This window comes from Gekko japonicus, unplaced genomic scaffold (assembly GCF_001447785.1).
Source record: "Gekko japonicus isolate JY-2015 unplaced genomic scaffold, Gekko_japonicus_V1.1 scaffold247, whole genome shotgun sequence".
Lineage (NCBI taxonomy): Eukaryota > Metazoa > Chordata > Lepidosauria > Squamata > Gekkonidae > Gekko > Gekko japonicus.
In genome coordinates, this window is record NW_015166427.1 from 1,302,072 (window position 1) to 1,329,480 (window position 27,409).

The window sequence follows — 27,409 nt, forward strand, 5'->3', positions numbered from 1 at the left end:
CAGAGAGATGGGAATTTCAGTCCTCTATCAGCTCATCCAGTGAGACACCAGAAGGCATCAGATCCTGCACAGCATTCTGGTCTCACTGCCCAGATTGTGTGTGGGGGGCAGAAACACACAGCCAGGCCTTTGGAACCAAGTGGTCTGACCCTGGCATTTCCTCTTTTGAAGTCAGATCCACACCCATCCCTATGCCAAAGATCAAATCCAGTGTGTGGCCTGCTCGATGTGTGGGACCTGACACGAATTGGGAGACCCGCCAATGGAAGACATGGAAGACACCAGGTCTGAAGCCTGAGTGGAGGCAGCAGTCTCGTCAGCATGGATGTTGAAATCCCCAAGAATTAACAGTCTTGGGAATTCCAAGGCCCACCCAGCCAGGTTGGTGTAGTGGTTAAGAGTGCGGACTCTCATATGGGAGAATCGGGTTTGATTCGCCACTCCTTCACATGCAGCTGCTGGTGTGACCTTGGGTCAGTCATAAGTTCTTTCAGAGCTGTTCTCTCATGACCAGTCCTCAAGAGAGCTCTCTCAGCCCCACCCACCTCACAGGGTGTCTGTTGTGGGGAGGGGAAGAGAAAGGAGATTGTAAGCTGCTCTGAGACTCTACACTCAGCAGGCTGTCGGCCAGCACACTAGGTGATTGGTACACCAGGCAAACAGCCAAGCTCACCTCAGCAACCCACACAAGGCCAACACGATTAATACTGGTGATCTTTGGCCTGAAGGAGAAATACCCATCCCACCCCCAAGTTCGGGGGGGGGGGTTCCCGTAAAGGCAACTGTTTTGCCTTCCCTAACCCAGGTCTTGGTCATGCAAGCCAGATCCACATTGTGTGCTGCAAGATAATCTTCCAGCATTCTGGTCTTGTTATTAATGGATTTTGCATTGCACAACATCAGTGTCTAAGGGGAGTCTAAAATCCTAGCCTTCACACCAATGTGTCTTGGGATGGGATGAAAGTTGGAAGGAGACCGAGCATAACCATATCTCTGTCTCCTTCCAATCCAAGACCTTCTCCCACCACCATACTTCCCTCCGCCCCCAATCACTGAAAAATATATTTTTTCAATATACGGGCTCTATTTAGAGCATATGCAGAGCTAAATAAAACAATCAACAGCTAAGCCAAAATTATATAAATGGTTATATGTCTGTGTGCACATGCAAGTCCATGCACCTATACCTTGAGACAGTAAATGAAAAGGAACGGGCACTGGAAAAAAACAGAAATATTTACATGCACTGCAGAATGAATTTAAACTGTTAACATTATTATTAAGTTTGAATATTACCAACCACACTACTGGAGCTGGGTTGGACAGAAAACTAAGCAAGAGTTTTGTATAATATGTTGTAATGTAACATCAATAAATTCATTCCCAGCACTGTATGTAACTCTCATAGTATTCGGTAACATTTTTTTTAAAAGAAATGAAACGGCCATTAAAAAGGGGCATTATTGAAGAAACAAGAAGGTGACATGCAGCCTGGCAGCTGGCATTTGTAAACATTGGAAACCAATGTCATTCGTGTCCCCAGGCAAGATCAAAAGCCCACTTTAGTAGCCACATAAAAGCATGTGCTAGAAACTACAACTGGTACAGAATGCCGCAACAAGAACGCTGTCCCAAATGGGTCATATGGACCATATCACCCTTGTTTTGCTCCAGCTATATTGGCTTCCAGCCCAGTTCAAAGTGCTGATGTAATGTTTTTGCTCTTTTATGTGTGACCCCTTTTATGTGTAACCTCTGTCAAGGTACCGCTCCGTAGTGTTCTGAGGTGACTTGTGTTATGCCGCCTCCTTGCCTTCCTTGTTTTTCACTGCCACCAAAGGTTCTCACCTCAGAATTCTTAGTTAGACCCAAAGAACATAAGAACATAAGAGACGCCAATGTTGGATCAGGCCAAAGGCCCATCCCGTCGAACACTCTGTGTCACACAGTGGCCAGAAATACCAGTGCCATCAGGAGGTCCACCAGTGGGGCCAGGACATTAGAAGCCCTCCCACTGTTGACCCCCCCCCAAGCACCAAGATGACAGAGCATCACTTGCCCCAGAGTCCCTATCTATACCTTGTGGCTAATAGCCACTGATGGACCTCTGCTCCATATGCTTATCTAATTCCCTTTTGAAGCTGTCCATGCTTGTAGCCGCCACCACTTCCTGTGGCAGTGAATTCCATGTGTTAATCACTCTTTGGGTGAAGAAGTACTTCCTTTTATCCGTTCTAACCCGACCGCTCTAAGGATGGCTTAGTTGTATATGGTGGAATGACAGAATGGCCAGCGCATCGAGATGGCTCTGAGGTAAAAGGGGATTCTTTACTCTAAAATTAACAGTTGTTTTTCTTAAAAATGAATCACGCATACTAAGTATAACAGCTTCTGTTGGGCTAATAAACTTAATCGTTTCAGATAGGTACCGACACATAATGGTTCCTTAAACAGACCTAAACACACAGGCTTATTTCTCACTTGGCATTTAGGCAAGTAACTTCCACAAAGCTGAACTTCCCAACTTGCCACCCAGGCTATTAACTTCCACACAGAACACTGATTTCTCTCACAGAGTACAGCACCTCACCTAAGCTCCTTTCACACACACACACTTCTCAGCACTCTCATACACAAAGCCTTTCTCTGAACCACCCAGTCAACTCCGCCTCTCTGAACCGCCCAGTCAACAGCTACTATCCAGTCATAAGACACTTCACTTACTCATCCAGCCCCCCCCCCCACTTTATTACTCTACAGGCTTACATTTTAGATCACAGCAACATAGCAACTCCACTTAAAATCACAAATAAAACACACACACACACGCTCACACACATGATTTACGTGGCAAAACACCACAGCTGGCATTGACCTTTGAAGCCCAAAATGGCCTGGAACCTGCATACCTTAAGGACCACCTACTCCTATCATCATGGTCATTTTCAGGGGCCCTGATTCGGGTTGCCTCCCATCATCTGAGGCAAAACAGGTGGCAAACCTAGAGATGGCCTTCTCAGCCCTAGCATCAAAATTATGGAATTCCCTCCACAGGAAGATTCAGCTCTTCCCTGGGATCACTTGACTTCCGCCAGCAGGTGAACTCTTTTCTGTTTCATTTGACATTCCCTTAATGACCCTCTTCATTTGTCTCTAATTGCTGGTTATACTGTTGCCTTGAGGGCCCTAACTGGGCGGAAAGGCAGGATATAAATTATATAAATCAATACCCTATCTTAGCTTAAACTATCATAAAATATTTAAAAATTTTGGTGATTGGTGCCACTCAGCACTACTTCCTTACATAAAATAATTCGGGGCCACCTCTTTCCTAGCATATCACAATTTCACTAAGGATTTAGGCATTTCCTGCAACAAAGACACTTGTGTATATATAACAGTGTGTTTGTGATGTATATGCAGAGCAGACAAAACGCTAGGGAATTGGACATAGACTGTGAGGCTTTTGCGAGCTATTTTGCAGATAAAGTCTTGCTGCTCTTCCATGACCTCCCGGCCACATTTGAGATAGTGAGTGAATTCGAGGCTCCATGCACGTCTTCTGGTCCCATTCTGGATTATTTTGGTCCACTCAGCCTAGAGGAAGTTGACAGACTGATCTCAACGGTACGCCCAACCACATGCAGCCTTGATCCGTGCCCCTCCTGGCTAATTAAAGCTGGCCGTGAGGGGTTTCGAGGCACCCTTTGGGACATTAGCAACAGGTCCCTCTCAGAGGGCCTGTTCCCAGGGGCTTTCAAGGAAGCGGCGGTCTGCCCTCTCTTAAAAAAAAAAAACATCCCTGGACCCGGCCGAATTGGCCAACTATCGGCCGGTCTCCAATTTGCCCTATTTGGGCAAATTAATAGAGAGGGTGGTGGTGATACAGTTGCAGAGCTTTCTGGATGACACTTCCACATTGGATCCCTTCCAGTCTGGCTTCCACCCAGGTCATGGGATGGAGACAGCACTGGTCGCCCTCACGGATGACCCGCCGGAGGTGGGACTGCGGTGCTGCTGTTGTTGGATGTGTTGGCAACATTCAACATGGTCAATAATCAGCTGCTCGCCCACTGCCTCGCTGATGTGGGGATTCAGGGGCTGGCCTTGCAATGGCTTGTCTCCTTTCTCCAGGATCAGGGACAAAGGGTGGCACTTGGGGAGAAGCTGTCCAGAAGGCACCCACTAGTCTGTGGAGTGCCGCAAGAGGCAATGCTCTCCCCAATGCTATCTAACATCTATATGCGCCCCCTTGCCCAGATTGCCCGGAGGCATGGGCTAGGGTGTCACCAATATGCAGATGATACCCAGCTCTATCTGTTGTTGGGTGGTCAGTCTGGCTCTACCCCGGAAGATCTGGACCGGGCGTTGCAGGACGTGGCGGGATGGCTTAGGCTGAGCCAACTGAAATTGAATCCGACAAAACCAGGGAGCAGCTCGGGGTCCCACTTCCGGCCTTCGGTGGGGCTCCGTTGGTGCCAGCGCCAAGGATCAGGAGCCTGGGAGTGCTCCTGGATGCTTCCCTGACAATGGAGGCCCAGGTAGCAGCCACTGCCAAGACAGCCTTTTACCATCTTCGGCTGATTAGGTAGTTGGTCCCCTTCCTCAAACACAATGATCTGGCCTCAATGATCCATGCTATGGTCACCTCAAGGTTGGACTACTGCAATGCTCTCTACATGGGGCTGCCCTTGGGGCAACTCTGGAAGCTACAGCTGGTGCAAAACGCTGCGGCCAGGCTGCTGATGGGCCTCCCTATGAGGGATCACATCCAGCCTGTGCTAAAGTTGTTGCACTGGCTACCAATAGCGTTCCGGATTCACTTCAAGGTGCTGGTTTTGACCTTTAAAGCCCTTAATGGTCAGGGGCCTGCCTACCTGAGGGACCGCCTTTCCCCATATGTTCCCCAGAGAGCACTGTGAACTGGAACACAAAACCGCCTGGGCCCCCCTGGGCCTAGGGATGCCAGGCTACCGGCAACCAATGTTCCCTCTAAGCTATGGAGTCTTGTGAGCAGAAATTCTGCTTTGTGAGCTCCTGGCATTAAAGTTGTGAGCAAGCGATTTGGCCGCGGCATCGATTAGTCTGCTCTGGAGCCCTCCTTCCTGAGCTAAGGCAAAAATGTGTGAGCCGGATGCTAAAAAACTGTGAGCTAGCTCACACTAACTCAGCTTAGAGGGAACGCTGCCGGCAACTAGGACCACGGCGTTCTCCCTGGTGGCGCCAACGCTCTGGAACAAGCTCCCTAGTGAGATCAGGGCTCCGCGGGACCTCCAGCAATTCCGCAGAGCCGTGAAAATGGAGCTGTTTTGTCGGGTGTTCCAGTAATAATTCATTCTATTGGTCGTGCCGCACTTGCACTTTATTATAGGATGCCGTTGTATTTAAATAGTTTAATTGTATTTATTGTAATTTTATGGAATTGTATTTTATGTTGTATTTTTGCTGGTTTTAAAATTGTATGTTGGTTTTAAAATTCTATGTAAGCCGTCCTGAGCCGCTTCGGCAGGAGGGCGGGTTATAAATCTAATTAATAAAATAAATAAATAAATCAACCAATGTATGTACTCGGTCCCTTCCGCCCCCCCTGGTCCCAAGCTCTTCTGTTGCAAAGTTACACCGATCTACTCAGAATCTCCTGTTCACCTTGCACCACCTCACTGGAAGGCTTTGGAACCAGCAAAGATTAGCATGTCTTAATCCACCAACCCCAAACCAGTCTGCTATTTTGTTATACATTTTCAGCAACACTGTTCTTTTTCAAATTCCAAGAGTCAGCAAAGAGGATGATCCCATGGTGAACATGACTGCAGGGCTGTTGTGTTTCACTTGGGTGGATCATGGAATTGCAGGGCTATTTTTGGGCAGGAACGCACAGGAACGGAGTTCTGGTTGGCTTCAGAGTTGGCCATGCCCACTACAGCCAAAACCTCTTTGTGCATGGCTACAGAGGGCTGGGGGGAACTGGATCGGGGAGGCATTTAAATGCCCAGTTTAAACTGCCTTCCGTTCCCTTCCCTTCAAGGGGGGGCTTGCCTGGGCTCCCTGCAGCTGTGGGGTGCCTGGGCAAGGCAAGGGAAGGCATGGGGTGTGGCCTAATATGCTAATGAGCTTCTGCTATTGGGTGTGGCCTGTTATGCTAATGAGTTCCTGCTGGGCTTTTCCTAAAAAAAAACACCCTGTGGAATTGTATCATTATTTCATTGTTGCAACTTCCAAATCTAATTTGCAAAGTAGAATGGGGTTCCTGTGGGAGCTACAGGCCCTTTGCCTGTGTTGTGCCCTAATAAATGCCCAACCTCACTACCGTCTGATACCAGTCCTGAGCCAGAAAGCATTGACAGGACTTCAGCTTGTTTGTACTGACTGGATTTTCCTGCAATTCACATCAGACGTCATTTCGGGGGAGATCGCGGGGGATCGCAGTTCCCCTGGGTGAGGTACGGGGGCGGGGCACATGACGAAGCCCCGCCCCCTCCTCCTGGCCACCCCCCTTCCAGCCCTCATTCACCCAGGAGGAGGCAGGAGAAGAGGGAGGGTAAGTTGCTTCCTCCCTGCGTCTCCCCACTCCTGCCTGCCTGGGGCCAGGGAAGGCCTTTGCGGGGCTTCCTTGCACTCCCGCCGGCCTTGCAGGTCCACCGCCGGGCCCCTCATGTGTGGCCTTATGACACACTTCTGGTGATGTCAGGGGGTGTGACATATGCTAATGAGTTATGCTAACTCTGCTTAGGACTGTGCTGTTCGATCCCTCATTAAATATAGAGACTAAGTGTTCCTGACACATTCAAATAAATATTTTTTTCAGTTAGCCCAGACCAAGAACACGAAATATACTTGCAGATATAAAGCCAATCACCTGTGCTCTAGATCATTTTTCATCCTGGCTATTAAAATCTGACACTCTGTTTTGAAGGATGGTGCAAATCATCAGTCTCTTTCTGGTACAGAATTTTCTGCCTCTGACTTTTCGAGACGCTAGATTGGAGTCCAGTAGCACCTTAGGGGCCAACAAGATTTTCAGGGTATGAGCTTTCGAGAGCCAAAACTCCCTTCCTCAGATACAAGTAGGAATGAAGACCCCTGTACCCTTATATCCCACTCAGAAGGTGGGAGGGGTGTTGCAAAGAAGGGAGTCAGAATGCAAAGGTACAATGCAAAATTTAACCAGCTTGATTAGAGCAGAGAAGAAATTCTTAGGGGCAGAAAATTAGCGTATCTAGGGAGATAATTAATCTGTGCCATCTACTTTGGGGGTCTGTAGGACTGGGTTGTGTGCAAATTTGGTAGCATTATCTTTATAAACAGCTGTCAATATACTCTTGGCTATCGCTGTTCCAGCAGGAGGTCAAGCAGCACCCCCAAGCTATGAACCTGCTCCTTCAGTGGAAATGCATCCCTATCCAGAACATGAGATATCCCAGATCCTGGGTCAAATCTCTCCTCCATCAGCAGCACTCTGTTTTGTCAGCCTTAAGTTTCAGTTTGTTAGCCCTCATCCGTTCCAGAACTGCATCCAGACATCTGCTTGCGGTTTCCACAGCCTTCCTGGGATCAGAAGCACAAGACAGAGCTGAGTGTCATCTGCATATTGGTGGCAATGCACCCAAAATCTCTAGATGACCTCTCCTAACGGCTTTATGTAGATGTTGAAAAGCATGGGGGATAAGATGGAACCTTCTGGAATGCTGCAGCACAGAGGCCAAAGAGCAAAGCTGCAGTTCCTCAGCACCACATTGAAAACTACCTCTGAGGTAGGACCAAAACCACCACAGAACACTGCCTCCCAGTCCCAACCCCAAAAGGAAGTCCAGAAGGATACCATGATTGCTGGTATAAAGTGTCTGAGAGGTTCAGGAAAATTAACAGGATCTCACTCCCCCATCCTGGCGCCACTGGTGGACCTCCTGATGGCACTGGTATTTCTGGCCACTGTATGATACAGAGTGTTGGACTGGATGGGCCTTTGGCCTGATCCAACATTGGCATCTCTTATGTTCTTATGTTCTTATCCATCTCCCAGCATACGTCATCCATCGGGGAAGCCAAGGCCATTTCAGTCCCATAACCAGGCCCAGATACACAGCATCCATAAAATGACATTAGTGTGTGTGGGGGGGATACTTTTCAACTTGGCTCTGGGAAGGGCCAAAGCAGAGGAGAACAAGTCAATGGTAAGTCTCCAATGACAGTCTTTAAGAAGAGTATTATAATGAGAATCAATTCTAGGTTTTGGTATCTGACATTTTCAGTACAGTCCTAAAACCAAATTACACTCTTCTAAACCCACTGACTTCAACGGACTTAGAAGGGTGTAACTTTATTATTGCACTGTTTCCTCCCCACAACATACTTATGTGAAATCTTTTGTAGCTGAATAGGCACACATCTTAGAGATGACTGTACTTTCCCCCCCTTCATGGGGCAACAAAGCAAGAGATGTGAAAAACATTGTTAGATAAAGTGGTCACACCCTTTTATTTCCTGGGTGGCGGAGCAGAAGCTAAACTGGAAATAGGTTTTTTTCACTTTCACATGGTCTGTGGTTACAGTAATTCAGCACTGAGTCTTTCTGACTCTTGCAAATGATTAACTAGGTCCAAATAAGCTCTCTGCTAGATGCATGCAAATAGGCTGAACAAACATCATTAAAGCAACTGCCGGACAATAGCCACACAGTATTTTTAAAACTTTTATAACATTCCCCCCCCCAAAAAAACTTCATTCTATAAAGGATCTGAAAAAGTCTCACTAAAGTGAGAGTCTGATCAGAGATATAAAACATAACCCAAGTAACTTAATGAGCATACAAGCAAATTTCTAAGACGTTACAGGAGAGTCAAATAATTAACCCCAACAAAATAAAGCAAAGGAGACCCACTGGCAGCTCCAGTACCTTTTTGTGCCACTCTTCCTCAAAAGAGGGCAAAGTGGCTGTAATATATCCAGTTCAGACCACGTGGCAAGCTTGGGCTCCACGCGGTCCAGCGCAAACGTCGAGCTTCGCTCAAAGAGACAATGGACTATGCGGATCCTAGCCCGCACCAATCAGTGGGCTAGGTTCCCGGCCAAGAACCTATGGAACTCTCGGCTATTGTAAATAACCTATTGGGAAGTGGGGGGGGGGTTACGGGTGGTGTTTCCATGGGACATATAAGCCGGCCTGCGAGCCGGCTAAAGTTGTCTTGTTCCTGATCTAATAAAGTACGCTAAGCTGAAATCACTTGTCCGTCTGCGTACTTTTCACTGGCGACAAAGGTGGGATCCATCTCCCTCTGAACAGAGACCACGTTCTGGGCATCGCCTTGAGTCGCCGCGCCAAACTCACCACCACCGCTGGCATCGTGCATTCTTCGGAAGTGCCGCCCATCGCACCACTCCCAGCTCCGAGCATCGCACCGCTGATCCCAAGAGCAGCACCGCACCGCTCCTTCTCTACGCCACTAGTTCCCGCCATTCGCTTCCACGTGGAACTGTAAGATGGCTGCCACATCAGAGAGTCTCCCGGCTTTCGATATCTCCAAACCCACGCAGTGGGAAACGTGGCTGGAGACCCTCGAGAGCCACTTCACCATCCACAACGTAGTGGACCCAGGTATGAAAAAAGCATACCTTCTGTGCCACTGTGGCATGGAGGCCCATCTCCTGCTTAAAGACTTAATAGCACCCAGGTTGACCAAAAATGAGTCTTACGACTCTTTGGTCAAGGCGCTGACCGACCACCTGGCCCCCAAACCAACTAAGTTTGTGGAGCGCATGGACTTTTTTGCGAAAGTCCAGGGCCCCAACGAGACCGCCTCGGATTTCCTGGCGGCTCTGCATTGGGGCGCCACCAGGTGTTCCTTCTCCAACCTAGCTGAAGCTCTCCTCAACCAGTTCCTCGTGGTACTAAGGGAGCCTAAGCTCCGGAGGAGGCTGGTCAGCCAGAACGACCTGGACCTAGATAAAGCGATCTGGGAGGCAACCACTTATGAGAAGGCCCATCAAGACCCCTGCGCCAAGGCGGTCCACCGCACCCAAGCGACTGTTGGCTCCGACGCCTCAGACGAGGAAGAGGTACTACAGGTCTGCCAGCGGTCATCTCAGCGCCCACACCACTCGTCCTCTAACTTGGGCAAGGCATCTTCGACCACTCCGGCTCCATGTGCCAGTTGTGGGGAGGACCATGAATGCAGGCCGTGCTGTTTCCGTAACACCATCTGCAGAACGTGCAACAAATTGGGGCACATCTCCCGGGTTTGCCGCTCCAAAAGCCAATGCCAGAAGTCGTCCACTCACCAGACCACGCCGGAACAGCACATTGATCTCCACACCCTATCGGCACAACACCAGCAACACCTGGTATGTAACTTGCCCCCCGATGGCCCCAACAAGGTGAACGTCAACATCCTTATAGAGGGGTCCCCCTGCAGCATGGAGATAGACACGGGGTTTTCATATTCCATTATCTCCGTGGATGCGCTCCGCAAGCTGTGTCCCCGGGGGGGGGGGAGCTGTGGAAGCCACAGGGTTTCACCCTACGGGACTTCAATAAGAGCCCTGTCAGGCGGTCCTGGGCTGGGGCAAGTTCCGGGTGCAGTTCCAAGACTTTAACGACCTCTTGGAACTGCTGGTGGTGGGTAGGCAATTCTCCAGTTTGCTGGGACTCTCCTGGTTCGGCCCTCTGGGACTGTCTTTGCATGGGATCAACTAGGTCCGGACCCAGGATTTTGGCACGGTGTGTGCTGAATTTCCCCAAGTTTTCGATGGCACCCTGGGGTGGCTTTCGGGACCTCCCATTTCCTTTGACCTGGACCCGGCTGTCCGCCCTATCCGCATTAAGGCCAGGCTGCTGCCAATTGCGATGAAGCCTAAGATTGAGACTGAGCTAGATCGCCTGGTGGAACAAGGGGTTCTGGAACCAGTCGCATCTGCACGGTGGGAGACCCCCATAGTCACCCCGGTTAAGCCAAATGGGGACGTGCGCATTTGTGCGGATTACAAATGCATGCTTAACAAGGCTCTGCAGGCACACGCTTATCCGGTGCTGGTGGTGAGCCACATGTTGGCAGCTTTGACGGGTGCTAGGGTCTTTGGCAAGTTAGATTTGGCCCAGGCATATCAGCAGTTGCCAGTGGATGCGGCCACAGCCGAAGCCCAAACAATCACTACACACAGGGGGGCGTTCAAGGTTCACCGCCTGCAGTTCGGGGTCTTGGTCGTGCCGGGAATTTTTAAAACTTTTATGGATTTGCTCCTGACAGGTATCCCCAGGGTTCAGCCATTTTTAGACGACATGCTGATCGCCGCCCTGGACAGCTCATCCTCCGCTGACCGTCTGTGGGCCGTACTACAACACTTCAATGCGGTGGGACTGAAGATCAAGCGGGAGAAGTGTCTCCTGGGGGTGCCTCGCGTCGAGTTCCTGGGTTTTGCAGTCGACGCCTCCGGCATCCACCCCACCACAGACAAGGTGACAGCTATCACGCAAGCGCTGCCTCCAGCGTCCAAGCGTACTTTTCAGTGGCCTACATGTTTCTCCCCTCCTCCATCTCATAACAACCATGTGAGGTAGGTTAGGCTGAAGGTGAGTGGCTCAATGTGAGTCGATTTCACAACTAAGCTGGAATCTGAACTTAGGTTTCCCCAGATCGGCTCTTTAGCCACTATACCACACAGGATCTGAAGCATATCTTATTGGAACGGGCAGCTCAGGAATGACCATGATATTACATGCTCAGCAGTGACTGCTCGGCAAGAAAAGGGAGTGCCTTCTTCCACGGGGGAGCTACACAATGTATCTGCAGGCCATGCAATATTGCTGCGTAAAAACTGACAAATCCAGCATTTGAAACGCACTGTATAAAAATGTATTTCTGCTGTACCTGTTGCATTTAACAGACAAGAGCCTATTTCCCCCCCTACATGAATATTACTGATATGGACACAGATTTCTCACATGAGGTCAGTAGGGAGGAGGAAGCTACAGAAACTATACCACGAGGGAGGAGGGTAAATTAGAGAGGCCAACCCTCACTAAGCAAAGAGACAACAACAGAGTGTGGGATTCAGAAAGGTTTTCAGTATCTGTATCTCTCATCACCAGTAAATCAGCCTAAACTTTACCATGTCATGCATCCAACTGCGCTTCTATTTATAACCATCACTCGAATTCTATAAATGTGGCGTCAGTGTGTGTCTTGGGACTTCAAGAATCTGAACTTTTTGCCAGGAATATCTTGGGAAAAAAGAGAAAACAGCATGGGTGACCACTGAAAAGGCCTGGAACTGCAACAGAGCAGAATGGGAGGAAGAAAGCTCACAGTGATTCTCTGTTTCTGGTTCCTTTAGGCAGTTGTTCTTAGTTCACGCCTTACATTCTATTATGATATTCTCAGAACTTGATTAATACATTTTCTGTTCTAATTGGAGCGATTCTACCCCCTCCATAGACTCCTAGACAGTTCTACATGTTACATGCCGATCACAAATCTAATACTATGAGGCCGGGTCTAGCCATATACAGAAATCATATATAATTTATTTAACTCTATGCCACATATTCTCTGTTATATGCTCCTGAGGCAGCAGTAACTTACAGTAAAAAAAGAACATCGAAATAACAAAACTGTGAGCACCAGCAAGTAGATATTTGAGACCGGGCATCACCAGAAATATAAAGCCTCCAAAAAGCCTGGGTGAATTTTCCCCATCGTATCTAAATCGAGTCCTGGTAGATGCCCAACTAGCACCTGTGGAAATAACACCTTCATTATCCTCATCTACCCTGTAGAGTCACAAAACTGTATTTATATAGCAATTTTGTGGCACTTTTAATGATAATGGTAAATATTCTGATAACATTCACTCCTATCTATATTGCCCATGTCTATTTCAATCCTTATGCCTGGAGTGAAACCATTTTAGTTGCATACAGAAGCAATCTTATTACCTTCAGACCCGTCTGCTAGAGCTAAGAATCAGCAGGCATTAGCTCAGGGGTCTCTGGTGGTGGTGACCCACTAATGGCTGAAGAATGGGGGGGGGGGAATAGTTATATATTTTCTACCACAGAAATATATTTTATATCATACAACCAGCATTCCCTCTCAGCTGAGTTAGTGTGAGCTGGCTCACAGTTTTTTAGCCTCCAGCTCACATATTTTTGTCTTAGCTCAGGAAGGATGCCTCCAGAGCAAACTAATTTATGCAGGAGCCAAATCGCTTACTTACAATTTTAATGCTAGTAGCTCACAAAGTAGAATTCTTGCTCACAAGACTCCACAGCTTCGAGGGAGCATTGCATACAGAAATATATTTCTGTGGCATTGCATACAACCCTGCCTTTAGGCAGTTCATGGTCCTCTCCAACTTAGTTCTTAAAATACTTTCAAGCCAGGTATAGATCTTTCTTGGTGGAATGAGAGACCTTAGTAGCAGAAAAAGAGCAAATGAAACTGGGTACTTCACCCTTGTCCAACCAACATTTTTTCCTGAAAGCCCCCCCGCCACACACACACAACAACAACATAGACCCATTTTTACATCCCAAACATAGCACTGGAAACTTATTGTGAATGAGGAAATTTAAAGTGATGGGCATTTCAGGCACAGAGCATCTGGCAAACCCTCTTTTTGCCATACTTTTCCCACTTCGCAGCACATTTTCTATAGAACCCACGCAATGGAGAACAAGCCACTCGCTACTGCGTAGTTTGGTCCTTACTGTGTACTGATCTGAACAGCTACAAATGGTTCATGGAATTTGCTGTCAATGACATTTCCCTCCTCCATCCAGATAACTCAAATTTGCATCAGAGGCTAATAGACCAGAACTAACAGTGCATAGAAGGCATAATAAAAAATAGAGACATCACCCTGCCAGTCCATATAGTCAAAGCAATGGTATTCCCAGTAGTAATATATGGCTGCGAGAGCTGAACTATAAGGAAGGCTGAGCGACGAAGAATAGATTCTTTTGAACTATGGTGCTGGAGAAGACTCTTGAGAGTCCCTTGGACTGCAAGGAGATCAAATCATCCAATCCTAAAGGAAATCAACCCTGACTGTTCCCTGGAAACCCAGATACTGAAGCTGAAGCTCAAATACTTTGGCCACCAAATGAGAAGGGAGCACTCACTGGAGAAGACCCTGATGCTGGGAAAGATTGAAGGTAAAAGAAGAAGGGGATGGCAAAGGATGAGATGGTTAGACAGTATCTAACCATCTCATCCTTTGCAACAAACATGAAGTTGAGCACACTCAAAGGGACGCCGGAGGACAAGAGGGCCTGGTGTGATGTGGTCCATGGGGTTGTGAGGAGTCGGACTCAACTGAGTGACTGAACCACAACAACAGGGATTAGGGAGCACAGACTTTCAACCAATTTGAAGGAATAGGAGAAGGAGGTGAGGGAGAAGAAGAAGAGGAGTTGGTTTTTATACCCCACTCTTCATTATCCGAAGGAGTCTCAGAGGGGCTTACGATCGCCTTCCTTCCTCTCCCCACAAGAGACACCCTGTGAAGTAGGTGGGGCTGAGAGTTTTCTGAGAGAACAGAGACTGACCCAAGGTCACCTAGCTGGCTTCATGTAGAGGAGGGGGGAATCAAATCCAGTTCTCCAGATTAGAGTCCACCACTCAACCACTAGACCAAGCTTCACCAACCCTAAGGCCTACCAACAACCCAATTTTTGTAGGGGGAGTTGCTTTGGTACACATACTAAATGTCTTTACAGATGTAAAAGCGAGAGATCTTGTGCTTTAAATGCAGAAGGCCCAGGTACAATCGAGTAGCAGGTGATGGGGAAGGTCCTTCTCTGCCCAAGACCCTGGAGAGACGACAGTGTGGGCCTAGATGAACCAATGGTCTGGAAATGTACAGGATAGCAGATATATCTTACAAAAACTCATAGATATTATTTGCTTACATAAATACATTTTACTGCTTCTTAGGTCACTGACACATGGGTTGCTGGTCTCAGCTTGGATGCTACTGGGAAGTGGGAAAGATAGGAGCAAAGCATGGGATGGGAAAGTCTGGATCTTCCTATCTCCCACACATCTGCACCATTTTCCTGCCTCAGTCTCCTGTTATGGCCAGAGGCTTTTAAAAAGAAACAGCAACTGACTATCATTACAGCGCTATAGCAATTTGTCTATCGGGTTCCCTAAATTCCCTTCATTTAAAAGAAGTCTTTGTCCCCTTCTGTTGTAGAGACCTCCATAACAAAAGGGACTGGGGACCCATGCTCCCTCCAAGATGTGGAGTCTTGTGAGCAAAAATTCTACCTTGTGAGCTACTGGCATTAAGGTAAAGGTAAAGGTTCCCCTTGCTCGAAAGCCAGTCGAAGCCGACTCTAGGGTTGCGGTGCTCATCTCCGTTTCAAAGCCGAAGAGCCAGCGCTGTCCGAAGACGTTTCCGTGGTCATGTAGCCGGCATGACTAAACACCAAGGCGCACGGAACACTGTTACCTTCCCACCGAAGTGGTCCCTATTTATCTACTTGCAATTTCTTGCTGTCAAACTGTTGGGTTGGCAGGAGCTGGAACTAGAGACGGGAGCGCACTCCGTCATGTGGCACACTTGGGTCTCGAACTGCTGAACTACCGACCTTCCACACCCTGCAGTTCAGCGTCTTAACCACTTGAGCCACTGCAGCTCCTACTGGCATTAAAGCTGTGAGCAAATGATTTGGCTACTGCATACATTAGTTTGCTCTGGAGCCATCCTTCCTGAGCTAAGACAAAAATGTGTGAGCCGGAGACTAAAAAACTGTGAGCTAGCTCACCCTAACGCAGCTTAGAGGGAACACTGCTGGTGACTTACTTTTTTAATTAAGGGAATTCAGAGAATCTGATAGACGCAATGCTATAATGCTATAATTACATTTAATTGCTGATTTTTAAAAGAAAGTTGAAAAAGGGCCCCAAGTGGCATGGGGAGTTACTGCTCCTAGAGACTGGGTCAGGGAAAACAAATTTAAAATCACAAGAATACATGCCATGTGGAAGCCCCACTGGCACTGTGCTGTCTGTATCAGCAGCAACAGGGAAACTGCACAAGTGTTTTCTTATGTTGCAGCTGTGAAGACTCACCTGGTTCCAAGGCTGGGCCCCATCAAGTTGCAGCAGTCTGACAGTGGAGGAGCGATAGGAAACAGCATCAGCCAACTGTGTCTGCCCATCAGCTGGTGGGGGTAGGTTTGTGGCTGATGGCTCTGGCCATGCTGGAGCAGTGGTAGGCCTTGAGACAATGCCAAGAAGCTCAGGAGTGGCCACGGCTTGTCGGGTGGGATGACTGTGTGGGGCTAGGAAGGCTCTAACTGGCCAAAAGAAAGGAGACTGGGAGGAGCTCGAGTGAGGCACAGAGAATGAAAAAGATATAAAATGAGAACAAAGAGGGCAGTGGAGGAGGCAAGAGGAAGAGAAGGAAGATGGGTGCCAAGAAAGACAGAGAGAGGGGGTCAGAGGTGGCAGAAACAGAGAAGGAACCGGAGCTGAGCTGAGAAGAGGCACATGGGAAAGAACAGGAAGATAGAGGAGAGGAGTAATAGGAGAGTGGACTGAGTCTGTAATAAAATTGGCTAAAACGTGTACCCACAACCAATGAACCTCATCTCTCAGGAAGAAAGGGTGGGTTCAATGTGCTACTGCCCCCCCCCCCCGGAACTCACAGGCTGCCCGCCTTTCAGGCAGTAATCCTCCCCTAGTCAGTACCAGGGCTATTTTTGGGCAGGAACACACAGGAACGGAGTTCTGGCTGGCTCCCAAGTTGGCCACGCCCAGCAGGAACTCATTAGCATAATAGGCCACACCCAACAACAGAAACTCATTAGGATTGGCTACATTAGGGGTGTGTGGCCTAACATGCAAAGGAGTTTCTGCTCCAAAAAAAGGCCCTGGGTTTTGACAACAAACAAGGTAAACAGAACAACAAGCAAAAGGTGGGTGTGGCTGGATAACCACACTTCTGGTAACATGGGGGTGTGGCCTAATGTGCTAATTAGCTGTACTGTCAGGGGTGTGGCCCAATATGCTAATAAGTTCCTGCTGTAAGGTGTGGCCTATTATGCTAATGAGTTCCTGCTGGGCTTTTTCTACAAAAAGAACCCAGGTCAGTACTAAAAAGCCCACAACTCTATTAAGGAAATATTTTAGCAAACTTTACATGTAACGGAAAAACACAGTCCGCCATGTTGTACATTTTCTCCTTCCAGAAAACATTTATTGCAGAGCTCCAAATGCAGCTTTAAGATGTTGGCTTTTACAAAGCAAAAAGAGAGGAAATGATAAACTGCAGTAACCATTGCAAATATAGCACGGCATTTATACTTAACATTGACCCCCCATATCCTAATTAACTGGAAAGTTACACGAGCATTTGCTACAAGATATATTAACTTGAGATATAAATAACCAGCATCTTCCTAGAAAGTCGACAAACAGCTCCCATATTCTCAATGTGCATTAACTGTACAACTAATATCAACAATACGCTAGGGCCATATAAATATTGGCTCACTTCACATAATAAAAGGGAAATCTTCATTTCCCACAGGAAGCAAACCCTAACACTGTCTAAACGGCTGCCGTTAAAGTTATCGAAAGCTGATACCTGGTATCTTGATGCACATTAATTATCCCGTAAAACACTTGAACAGCCTCTAGAGCAAATAATCTGGATGGCTAATCCACAGTTTGTCAGCATACAGGGTTATCAAATACACCTGGCTCATTATTGGGCAAAATAAGCAATAACTCCAGAGGAGCCTTCAACAGTGTGGGTCCAAGAGAAAGGGAAATGGAAAGAAGAGATCAGGGCAGAAAGAAAGCAATGTTAAGCAGAGGTCAATTGTTTTAGTGTTTCTAGCGTTTTAGCTGATCTAAAATCTAAATAAGATTTTAAAATGACAGTTAAATAAAAAGCTGTGTTATTTGCAATTATAGGGAATGGGGATTGCTGGTTAATCGAATGAGCTGGTCACTCAAGCTTGTTGCGCTGCCCTGTGCCCTATGCAGAGAAGTCCACTACAACCAAAGCCATCTCCACAGTCAACAGTGATGCCCCCATACCTGATGGGACAGAACCATTCTATGCAGTAGGTAGACAAGAGGGCCAGCTGCCCAGGAAACCTCCAGTACAGCTAGCTCCTCACAGCCTGAGGAGAAGTCAATGGGAAGGTCAGGTTTTAAATGACATTTGAACAGAAGAAGTATGATGGGAAATCAGACCAGTGTTATCTCTACCCCAGCCTCCACCTGAACCCAAGTGGCTTCTAAATGCAGCTATTTCAGATGAGGCATGAGCTAACTTTTATTTACTTCCTTGGATCTGTTATTAACTTCCTTGGATCAAATAAGGTTGTCCAGTAAAGAGGCCTGAAACTATATACAAGCATAAGACAAATTTGCTATGCTCATTCAGTTCTAATATTTCAAGTGTCAGTTTCTGGATGCAAAGAACACTTATAAGCCAAGCGTTTGTTCTTGAAATAAATCTTTGGCCTCCCACCCAACCATATGAATCTCAGAGAATAAGTGTGAGCTCCTCCTAAAAATTCCAGTTCTTTAGCTAGCTCTCCCCTGAAATTAAGCTCTGAGACAACTACAATAACTCCCAAAAGCATTTACTATGCTAGCCTGCTCTCTTCAAAAGCCAGGCTCTGAGAGCTATGAAGTCTCCTGAGACGGGATCCCTTCCAATCTCACTCCCTGGGGATACAAACCCTATCTCTTGAAACATTCAATATATTAGCCTCCTTTCCCTAAAAGCCAGTTTATGAGACGTACAAAGTCTCCTAAGAGGGGATTGTTCCAGTCTCACACCCTGGAGTACAAACCCTATCAGATTCAAAACTGAGAGCTTCTTCTCCATGCCCCCTTCCCACCTGGGTCCTGATTGGCTGCTAGCTGATCTGTACACACACCAAAACAGGCATACAGGAGACTGGTGACTGACAGAGAAAGGATCTTTGTCTATCCATTATACTCAAAGATGACATTAGCGGACACTGTCCACTGTCAGATGCCCAGTAACAATCAGAGGCACCGAGCTGGCCAGCTGGAGAAATGGAAGTGGGATAGAAGCAGGGGTATAGTACCTGAGAGGGTAGAGCTCAGCCCCCTAGGCAATGTTGGTTATCTGAGTGGTTTGGATAATGGTGCCGGGTAACAAAGCTTTTACTATACATAGTTACACGCGGAACTGCAAGCATTTGAGACGGAGAGATATTTATATAGGGCATTTCATTTATCTATGTTACAAATAGAATCAGAAATCAATCTGGTACTCGTAATGTCACTACATTCTGTAAAGACACATGGATTCTTACCAAACATATTCATGCAAGAATAAAAAACAAAATCCATACAATACATTTTATTAAGACCACCCAAAATGACTCAAATATCTGTAAGCTTTTGGGTTCTCCAGAACACTTCATCAGGTTTTTTAAAAAAGGAAGGGAGAAAATCTGGATGTGTGACAATGCATCAAAAGAACCAAAGTAATCCTCTTTTAGTGCAGTCCTAAAAAGAGTTATACCATCAGCCCACTGACTTCAATAGATTTAGATGGGTACAATTCTTCTTAGGATGGCACTGTTTGTTTCCTGCAAACCAGGATCCCTGTGTTGGGAGTTTCAAGGCTTCGAAGGCCATCTTGATAGGTGGAGTTAGAGCTGTATTAATCTGCCCTATCAATCACATGGCAAGGAAGTGCCTAAAATAATCCACCATTCAGTCAGAAGTACCACTTTAGCAACCTTTGGGACATTGTTCTACAAACGAACTGTATAGCACTGCTTCCTGGATGAATGCTCATTTCTTCACTAGAGAATACAAAACAGACTCTTAGCAGTTGGCTGATGCTGCAAGTCCTCCAGAGAATCTGGATCAGCTGGTCCCCCTATGATCTCCAAACTAACTGGAAGTCCCAAAGGCTGTGCTACTTTTAGAATGGTCCTCTGTCCATACCCAGAGAAAACAGATTTTGTGATCTGGTAAATCCCTCTTATCAAGGATGTAAAACTTATTCTTAGCAATGTTTTGGAAGAATAAAACTACATAAACATTTAAATGCAAATATGCTTATTGCCCTTACAAGAAGACACATCATTCCACATTTACACATAAACCAATATTATCCTGCCTCACAGTTGATGATTCTTTGCTTGCAACAGCAAATATTTAACAAAGGCAAGGATGTTTCTATCAGCAAGGAAATATGGTGGTTTATGCAGATACCAGTGTTGGATTAAAACATACTTGCAATACAATTAAACTTTACAAAATGAACTTGATGGGATCAGTATGCATTATGGGTGTGCACAAATAATCGGTATTTTTTATTTTTCAGGTTCGGGTATATTGAACCCGAAAAACATCAGTATTCCCAATATTCCTGAATCCCAATATCAGTATGGTATTGGGATTCAGGAAATATTCAGGATTGCCATTTTTTTTCTAGATCCATTATATCCTACGGGGACCATCATAGTCAATAGTACCCCTAGGTTATAATGGAGAATCGATCCAGGGGTATCTGGGGCTCTGGGGGGGGGCCTCTGGTTTTTTTTAGGCAGAGGCACCAAATTTGCAGCCCACTCACTGACCAGCTGAAAAAAATATCCAGAAAATACCAATATGGTATTTTGGGGGCATTTTTTGGCTCAGTTTAGCCAAATCCATACCTTTAGTATGCACCACAGCTATTATACTGAAACTGCTTAAAACATTCTCCATATGTTGTGAAGGATCACCTCTACCTCCATTGTAATATTTTCAACTAGGAAAACAATGGGACCACACAGCTATTCCACACTGTAATACTTTAAATTCTCAGTCCAAGAGTTAGCAAGGGAAAGATGATGAAAAGTAGACTCACCTGTACTTCTGAATCTGCATCAACGTGTTGCAGTTGAAACCAGGTGTCTCTGTTGTGGTACTTCTGCAGATCTTCCTTCCATATTGCTACTTTCCCTGGAAATACATCAAAAAAATCAAACTGGAAAAATACAAGTATTTGTATGCACACATTTCAGAGGAGAAGAGACATTTTTATTTATTTAATTTACAACCCACCTTTCTTGCTGGGACTCAAGGTAGATTACAAAATTGCAAAAAACAATTTGATCGGACAGCAGGGCTCCCCAATGAATGATGCAGTAGGACTCAATAGCAAAAACTAAAATACAAAAAAGTCTAAGACATGACAATACCATAATACAGAAGCAGGTCTGTGTATGTGTGTTTGTCTAAAGACCATCAGTCTTCCACAGGCAGGAGAGCAGAGTTTACAGAGAAAGTTCTGGCCAGCTGCTTTATGCAATATATTATTCCATTATATTGCAGATTTCCGTGCACTTCATACCTCAGCATTTAAGATTCTTTACACATGCTCACTTGTAGCATTTATGCTGCTGTCATGACTTCCAGGGAATGCTACTGAGTTTTGATAGGGAATGGCATTAATAATAAAATTAAAATTATTTCAAGGATCTGTTTTAATTCCAGTTTAGTATTCTACAGTCAAGTCTACTAATGCTTAATGTCCATTTGCCATTCTCCTATGTAAATGAGCCCATGGTTTAATAGGAGAAGGAGGAAATGATGGAAGAGACAAGAGATGCAGTTTAGAATGCTAAAACAAAGCTTAATTATGTTGTAAGAAGAGTTGCACATAATTAAAAAGCAAGCATCTTGAAAATTAATTGTTCTAATAGAAGGGATCGCCTCACTTGCTACATGTTTTTGTTTGGGGCAGCTAACATCGTTACAAAGAGTATGAGCCACTGCTTCTCAGCTACAAAGCAATGAGCTCTTGACTCTGTAGAGTTTTCCTAGTCAACAGAAGCAATCTTATCAAGCGAAAAGCTTATGACTTTGTATCTATATAGGCAGATACTGCATTCATGTGATAAGAAAGCTGCCTGTAGTAGTGTATCTGTGATGCCCTTTTCACCTTACAACGAAGCTGAATAACGGGCCTCTTTGAGAAGAAACTTGTGTACCATATTTCCCCTCGTCTGGACTTTCCCCCTCCTGTTTCTGATGTGAATTAACTAGTGTGTCAATGGAGCAGAAATCAAGGCGAGTGCTTTTCGAGTGTAAGGGTTTTTTTTTTACATCTCTAGTATAAACTGTTAAGTCAAGGAAGGCACGGATTTTTTTCGACAGGCAGGTAAACACAATCCCAGTCCAAGGAATCCACATTTTAAAAAAATCAATAAAGTAGGATTTTGCTACAGATTGCTTGGTTTGGTACAGGAGCAATGAAGCTACCTAGGTTGGACATGGCCTGCTCCGACACCTTCAGAAGCAGAATATTTTGCTCAGGAACCGTTTTCCTCAGTGTTTCTAGGATTTCTATGAAATTTTCCAAGGGCGACAATCAATTCAGCTCCATTTAGATGCCAGGACACAAAGGACACATTCAATACTTACTTTCACAGTGTTTGATCAGACTGGGTAGGTAACCTCTGGCACATACGCCAATGGCCACATAGTAGGCCATTCATTTGGCACCCCAGGTCAGATCTATGCCCAAGCAACTGGGGCACTGGCAGCACTTGTTGGGGCCAGTAGTGCAAGCGGGGACACCGGGCACAGCTTATGCCCATCATCTTCTCCCAGTCCTACACAATGAATAGTTGAGTGCAAGGCAAATCCATGAGATGCTGACAGCACTGCTAGTGCCTGGCTTGCTCCCAGTGTTTTAACCAAGTACAACCTTTCCTTACTCTTGGTTTTATCAGCTTCACAAGTAGACATTGTATTGACCCCCCCCCAAAAAAGTTGCCTCTCCCTGGATTCTTCCTTCTAAATGCAACATACCTAAACTGACCAATCTGGGTTATGGATCTCAGGCATCTTAGAAAGTTAGGCCAGAAATAGTTACAAATCTATCACATGAAGGACACCCAGTATAAGCATTCTTTTATTCTTTTAGAAGACTGCTTAATGATCAGATGATGCCGCATGCTTCCTGTTTTTAACTGAAGGTCACAGATGCTGAACTGCCTATTACTGGCCTTCTGAAGATTCTTTACTTCAGCCATTCCCTCATTTGACCTGGAGTTCTCAGACAGCTAAATTATATACCAAATTTCTCTTGAAAGTCTTAACAGGCATTCAAACTACAGTCAGAAATAAGTTTTATATAGAGTTCATTATATATATTATATATATTCATATTTGTAGAGGTTTTTATCCTACTTTCACACAAACAGAACGAGTCACACACTTCTCTTTTTAATTATGGGGTTTTTTTTACCAACCCTCACTCATTAGCTGTAATATTAATCTGTATGAGTGCTGGAAGGTGGGACAAAACAACTTGCCAGTTACACCTTATTATTTATTAAATTACATGTTTAAATTGTTGTCCCCTGCACAACAGAGCTCAGAGCAGTGTACATCAATAGGGAACATACATATATTAGATTCACAATTAAAACCAATAAAATAATAAGATGATGCTGAAACCACTAGAATGTGCCACTATCTTACAAGGGTAGAGAGGGAGACAGGAGTGCCAGACAGAGGGAAACTGTCATTGTCCTCAACCAAACGCCTGGTGGAACATCTCCACCTAACAAGCCCTGCAGAACTACATTAAGTCCTGCAGGGCATGGATGTTATTTGGCAGAGAGTTCAACCAGGTTGCCCTGGCCCTGGTTGAGGACAGCCGGATATCTCTCGGGCCAAGGACCACCAGTAAGTTCTTATCTGTCGAGCGCAATGCTCTTGGGGGGTATACCAGGGGGTATACCTTAGCACTGAAAGTATGAAACTCTCTTTTACTGAGGCAGATCACCACACTGACCCACTTAGATTAGTACCACCTCTTCTAACTGGTGGTGACCATCCAAGACACTACACAGAGGGGGCTTCTGCTAAAGAAAACCCAGTATAAAATCCTCTACTGCATCCTGACTTCATTATTCAAGTCACAATGCAACATGGATGGAGAAAAGGGAAGAAGGGGAGGTCATCTCATTCAATGACTCCACAAGGACTGTTTATTTTTATTTATTTAGAAACTTTGCCTGCTGTCTCTCCAGGCCTGCTTGGGGGCAGCTCACAGCTAAAGCCGTAAAAATGTCTAAAACACAAATCATATCAGTAACAAATAAAAACAAAACACAATAAAAACAAAGAAATAAACTCAATAAAACATTCCCATAAAAACAGCCAATAAAAGCAAGCCATCATATAAATGTGCTTGGTGGTGGTGGAATGTGCCATCAAATCACACGCAGCTTATGGCAAGCCTGGTCGGGTTTTCATAGCAAGAGACTTTTAAAGGTGGTCTGCCATTGCCTTACTCTCTCATCCAAAACTAGGTTCATTATAGCACAAAAATTAACACATAATGCCACACAACACAACAGATCTGGTCCCCCCCCTTACATCCATCCCTCTGCCAGAGTTAAAAAAGGGCACAGTCTGATGCTTTAATAATGTTATCTATTTCCAAGCATGTTTCTTGTTTGGGTTTGTTATGTCTGTTGAGATATTTTACACACAGGAAACATTATCACGTGTTTGGGCTTATTTTGTTGACTTCAGGCTCCATATTACTCATTCGTGGCATAATTTGCATAGATATGAAGGGAAAAAAATGAAATCAGAGGGGAAACAGATGGCATAGTGGACAACCTAATGCTGTAACATTTCATATTCTACAGCTTTCTATAGATGTATTTTCTTTGTTGGTTTTGCAAATAAGTATATCACTCCATTTAAGGAAGCTGCTCATAAAAGAAAAGAAAGGCTTTCATAAACAGATGGTGTATAAATTTAAGATAATTTATAAAACATCCCCCTGTTGCAATGCTGTCACGCAGGGTCATTTGATATCATTCTAGGTATCTTGCATTGCAAAGTCATTACCTTGTATTTCATTAAATGCATGTATAGAAACACAAAGTGATCATCCTGCCTTGGCAGGGAGGGCAGGATATAATTTAAATAAATAAATAAATAAATAAATCCTTGACTGTCTAAGATAAACTCCTTTTAGAACATCACACACTGCCAGAACTTTCGGGTATCAAAAGAAGTCAGATTACAAAGCTTATTTTGAGCCACTAGACTACACCAATTTATTTCATGCTATGCGTCAATAAAACACTCGCACATCTTCTTGCATGTTATTCTCAGTAATCCTGGCAGACAACCCTAAAGAGTGCGCCACTTCCTTATGGGGGCTAGAGCAATCTGGCTTGTTTACGACCACCCGCTGTAATCACCGCTGAGATGAGATTTGAACCGGGGACTTTCCAGCAACCAGCTCTGCATGAAACCACCATTCTATGCCAGCTCATGTTCTCTCGCTCATGGTAATAATTTGATGGAATGCATTTTCCCCCCTCCTTCATCATGTTCCAGGAGCCTTACACGCCTCTTTTCTTTTTGTTTTCATTTTGCAACTGTGTGGCAATATGTGATTCTTGACCCCCAAAATCAGTACCTTGTACATTTGTCATTACAGGACTGAAAAACTGCACAAACAGACTGGATACCCCCCCCCCAAAAAAAAACACCCATGCATTTAAAAACACAAAGATAGTCAAGCTGGTTTCCTTGTTTATTAAAGCTACAAGAATAGTAAGGCATTCTAGCCTGTTTAGAAAGTTTAAGCGCATGAAAACATGACTTTATATTTAAAGCATCCAGCAATAACCAAGGTCTGATTAATCCCTTTATGCTTCTTCACAGATAAATTAAAGCTATGCTGTTAATGGCATGTTCAGGTAAGATCTTTCAAAAAAAGTGAGGGGGGCTTGTATCCCCCTCCACATCACCCATCCACATTTAAGGGTAATTTTCTCCTTTATTACTTTAGTTAACAGAGAATTTTCCTTAAACTCACAAAATGCTTCCTTAAAGTTCAAGCAGCGTGCAGAAATAGTCATCATACAGTTAAAAGAAAGCAGGGAGGAAGTTATTTCCTAGTGAAACACAACATTTCCTGTAAGGAGATGTCAGAATGCTAACAGCTATATTGTTGTCCTAATAAGGAAAACATCAACAAGTCTAGGGCAGTATTTGAATTGTACTTGCATAAAACACATACCAATGATTGAATCCCTGCGGAAAACATCTCTGTCAAAAATGTAAAATGACAGGTGACGAAAACTCCGTGGAATTTCACAGTAAAAGTCTTCTCCGTAAAACGGGCTGTGTGGAACAAAGAGAAACACATTAGTAGTGGCTGGCAATTGGAGGCCATTGGGCTGGATCTGGCCCATATACAGCTGTCTCCTTGGCAATTGTAAACCATCCTCCTGTATACTTCTCCTTTACTATGGTTGTTACCTAACTGCCTGTTAGGGTAGCCAGGTCCCTCCCGGCCACCGACAGGGGATGGGGGGGCCAGGTTGCCGATCCAGGTTGGGAAACTCCTGGAGATTTGGGGATGGAGCCTGGGGAGCACCCTAGTGGGGTACAATGCCCCAGAGTCCACCCTCCAACCCATCTCTTTTCTCCAGGGGAACTGATCTCTGTACTCTGGAGATGAGCTGTAATTCCAGGGGGTCCCCAGGCCCCCCCTGGAGGCTGGCAACCCTACACTGCCACTGGCATTTGAAAGTCAGTTTAAAAATCCCATCCAGATTATCTGGCTGCCCTGCTGGTAGAGGGATAACAGAAATGTAGGAAAGGACCCTCCAGTGTTATTTTTGAAAGAAGCGGCTGTTGTTAACAACAATAAAAACTACTAGTCGTGTTTGGATCCATTTCAGGACATGCTGTGCAATCCTAAACAGAGTTATACCTTTCTAAATCCATTCAAATTCCTTAGGATGATACTGAAAGCATGACAGCTTGAATTTCTTATTTAAAAAGCAACACCAGAGCCTTGCGTTTTTCCAAAAGAAAACTGATATTTCAGGCCATCAGAGACATAATGAGTTACATGTCACGACATATTTCGTGAGGACATCCTCACAGAAAGCAAAATCAGTGGTGTATATCAGCACACACACACACACACACACACACACACAGAGAGAGAGAGAGAGAGAGAGAGAGAGAGACATGAATTGGATCAGACTGATGTGAAGAACTAGCCTTTGCAGAAGCTCGAACTGCTTCTCTCGAATTCTACTAATCGAAAAAGGAGGGTGATTATAAACTCCCAGCAAAAATCCCTTCCGTTTCTTTTGCTATCCAATTATAATGTTAAAGAATTACACAGAGGAAGGCCACAAATAACTCTTTGTGTTCTGCTGCTAATGTACTGTGACACTAATTTGCCCAAGACCTCTAATGTCACCAAACCCACCCAGATAATGAAATTGTGAATCAATAACTGACACAGGGAGCTCTTAACATTTGTATTTGAACCGAACTAACTCATATTAATAAGTAAAGGTGTGTCTTTTTCTGCCTACCTTATTTCTTTTTAACCTTTATGAAAAATCACC

The 27,409-nt window shown here is 45.3% G+C and overlaps 1 protein-coding gene across 1 annotated transcript in view; it reads right to left on the reverse strand.

Annotated features, from left to right (window-relative positions):
- RASA3 (RAS p21 protein activator 3) overlaps nt 1-27,409 on the reverse strand; it is a 202,628-nt gene that overhangs the window by 81,538 nt on the left and 93,681 nt on the right. Inside the window, exons 3-4 of the mRNA XM_015411759.1 lie at nt 26,059-26,162; nt 20,863-20,957 (exon numbers count right to left, since the gene is read on the reverse strand). Coding sequence (XP_015267245.1) covers nt 20,863-20,957; nt 26,059-26,162 — 199 coding nt within the window. The remainder of the gene's footprint in view (nt 1-20,862; nt 20,958-26,058; nt 26,163-27,409) is intronic.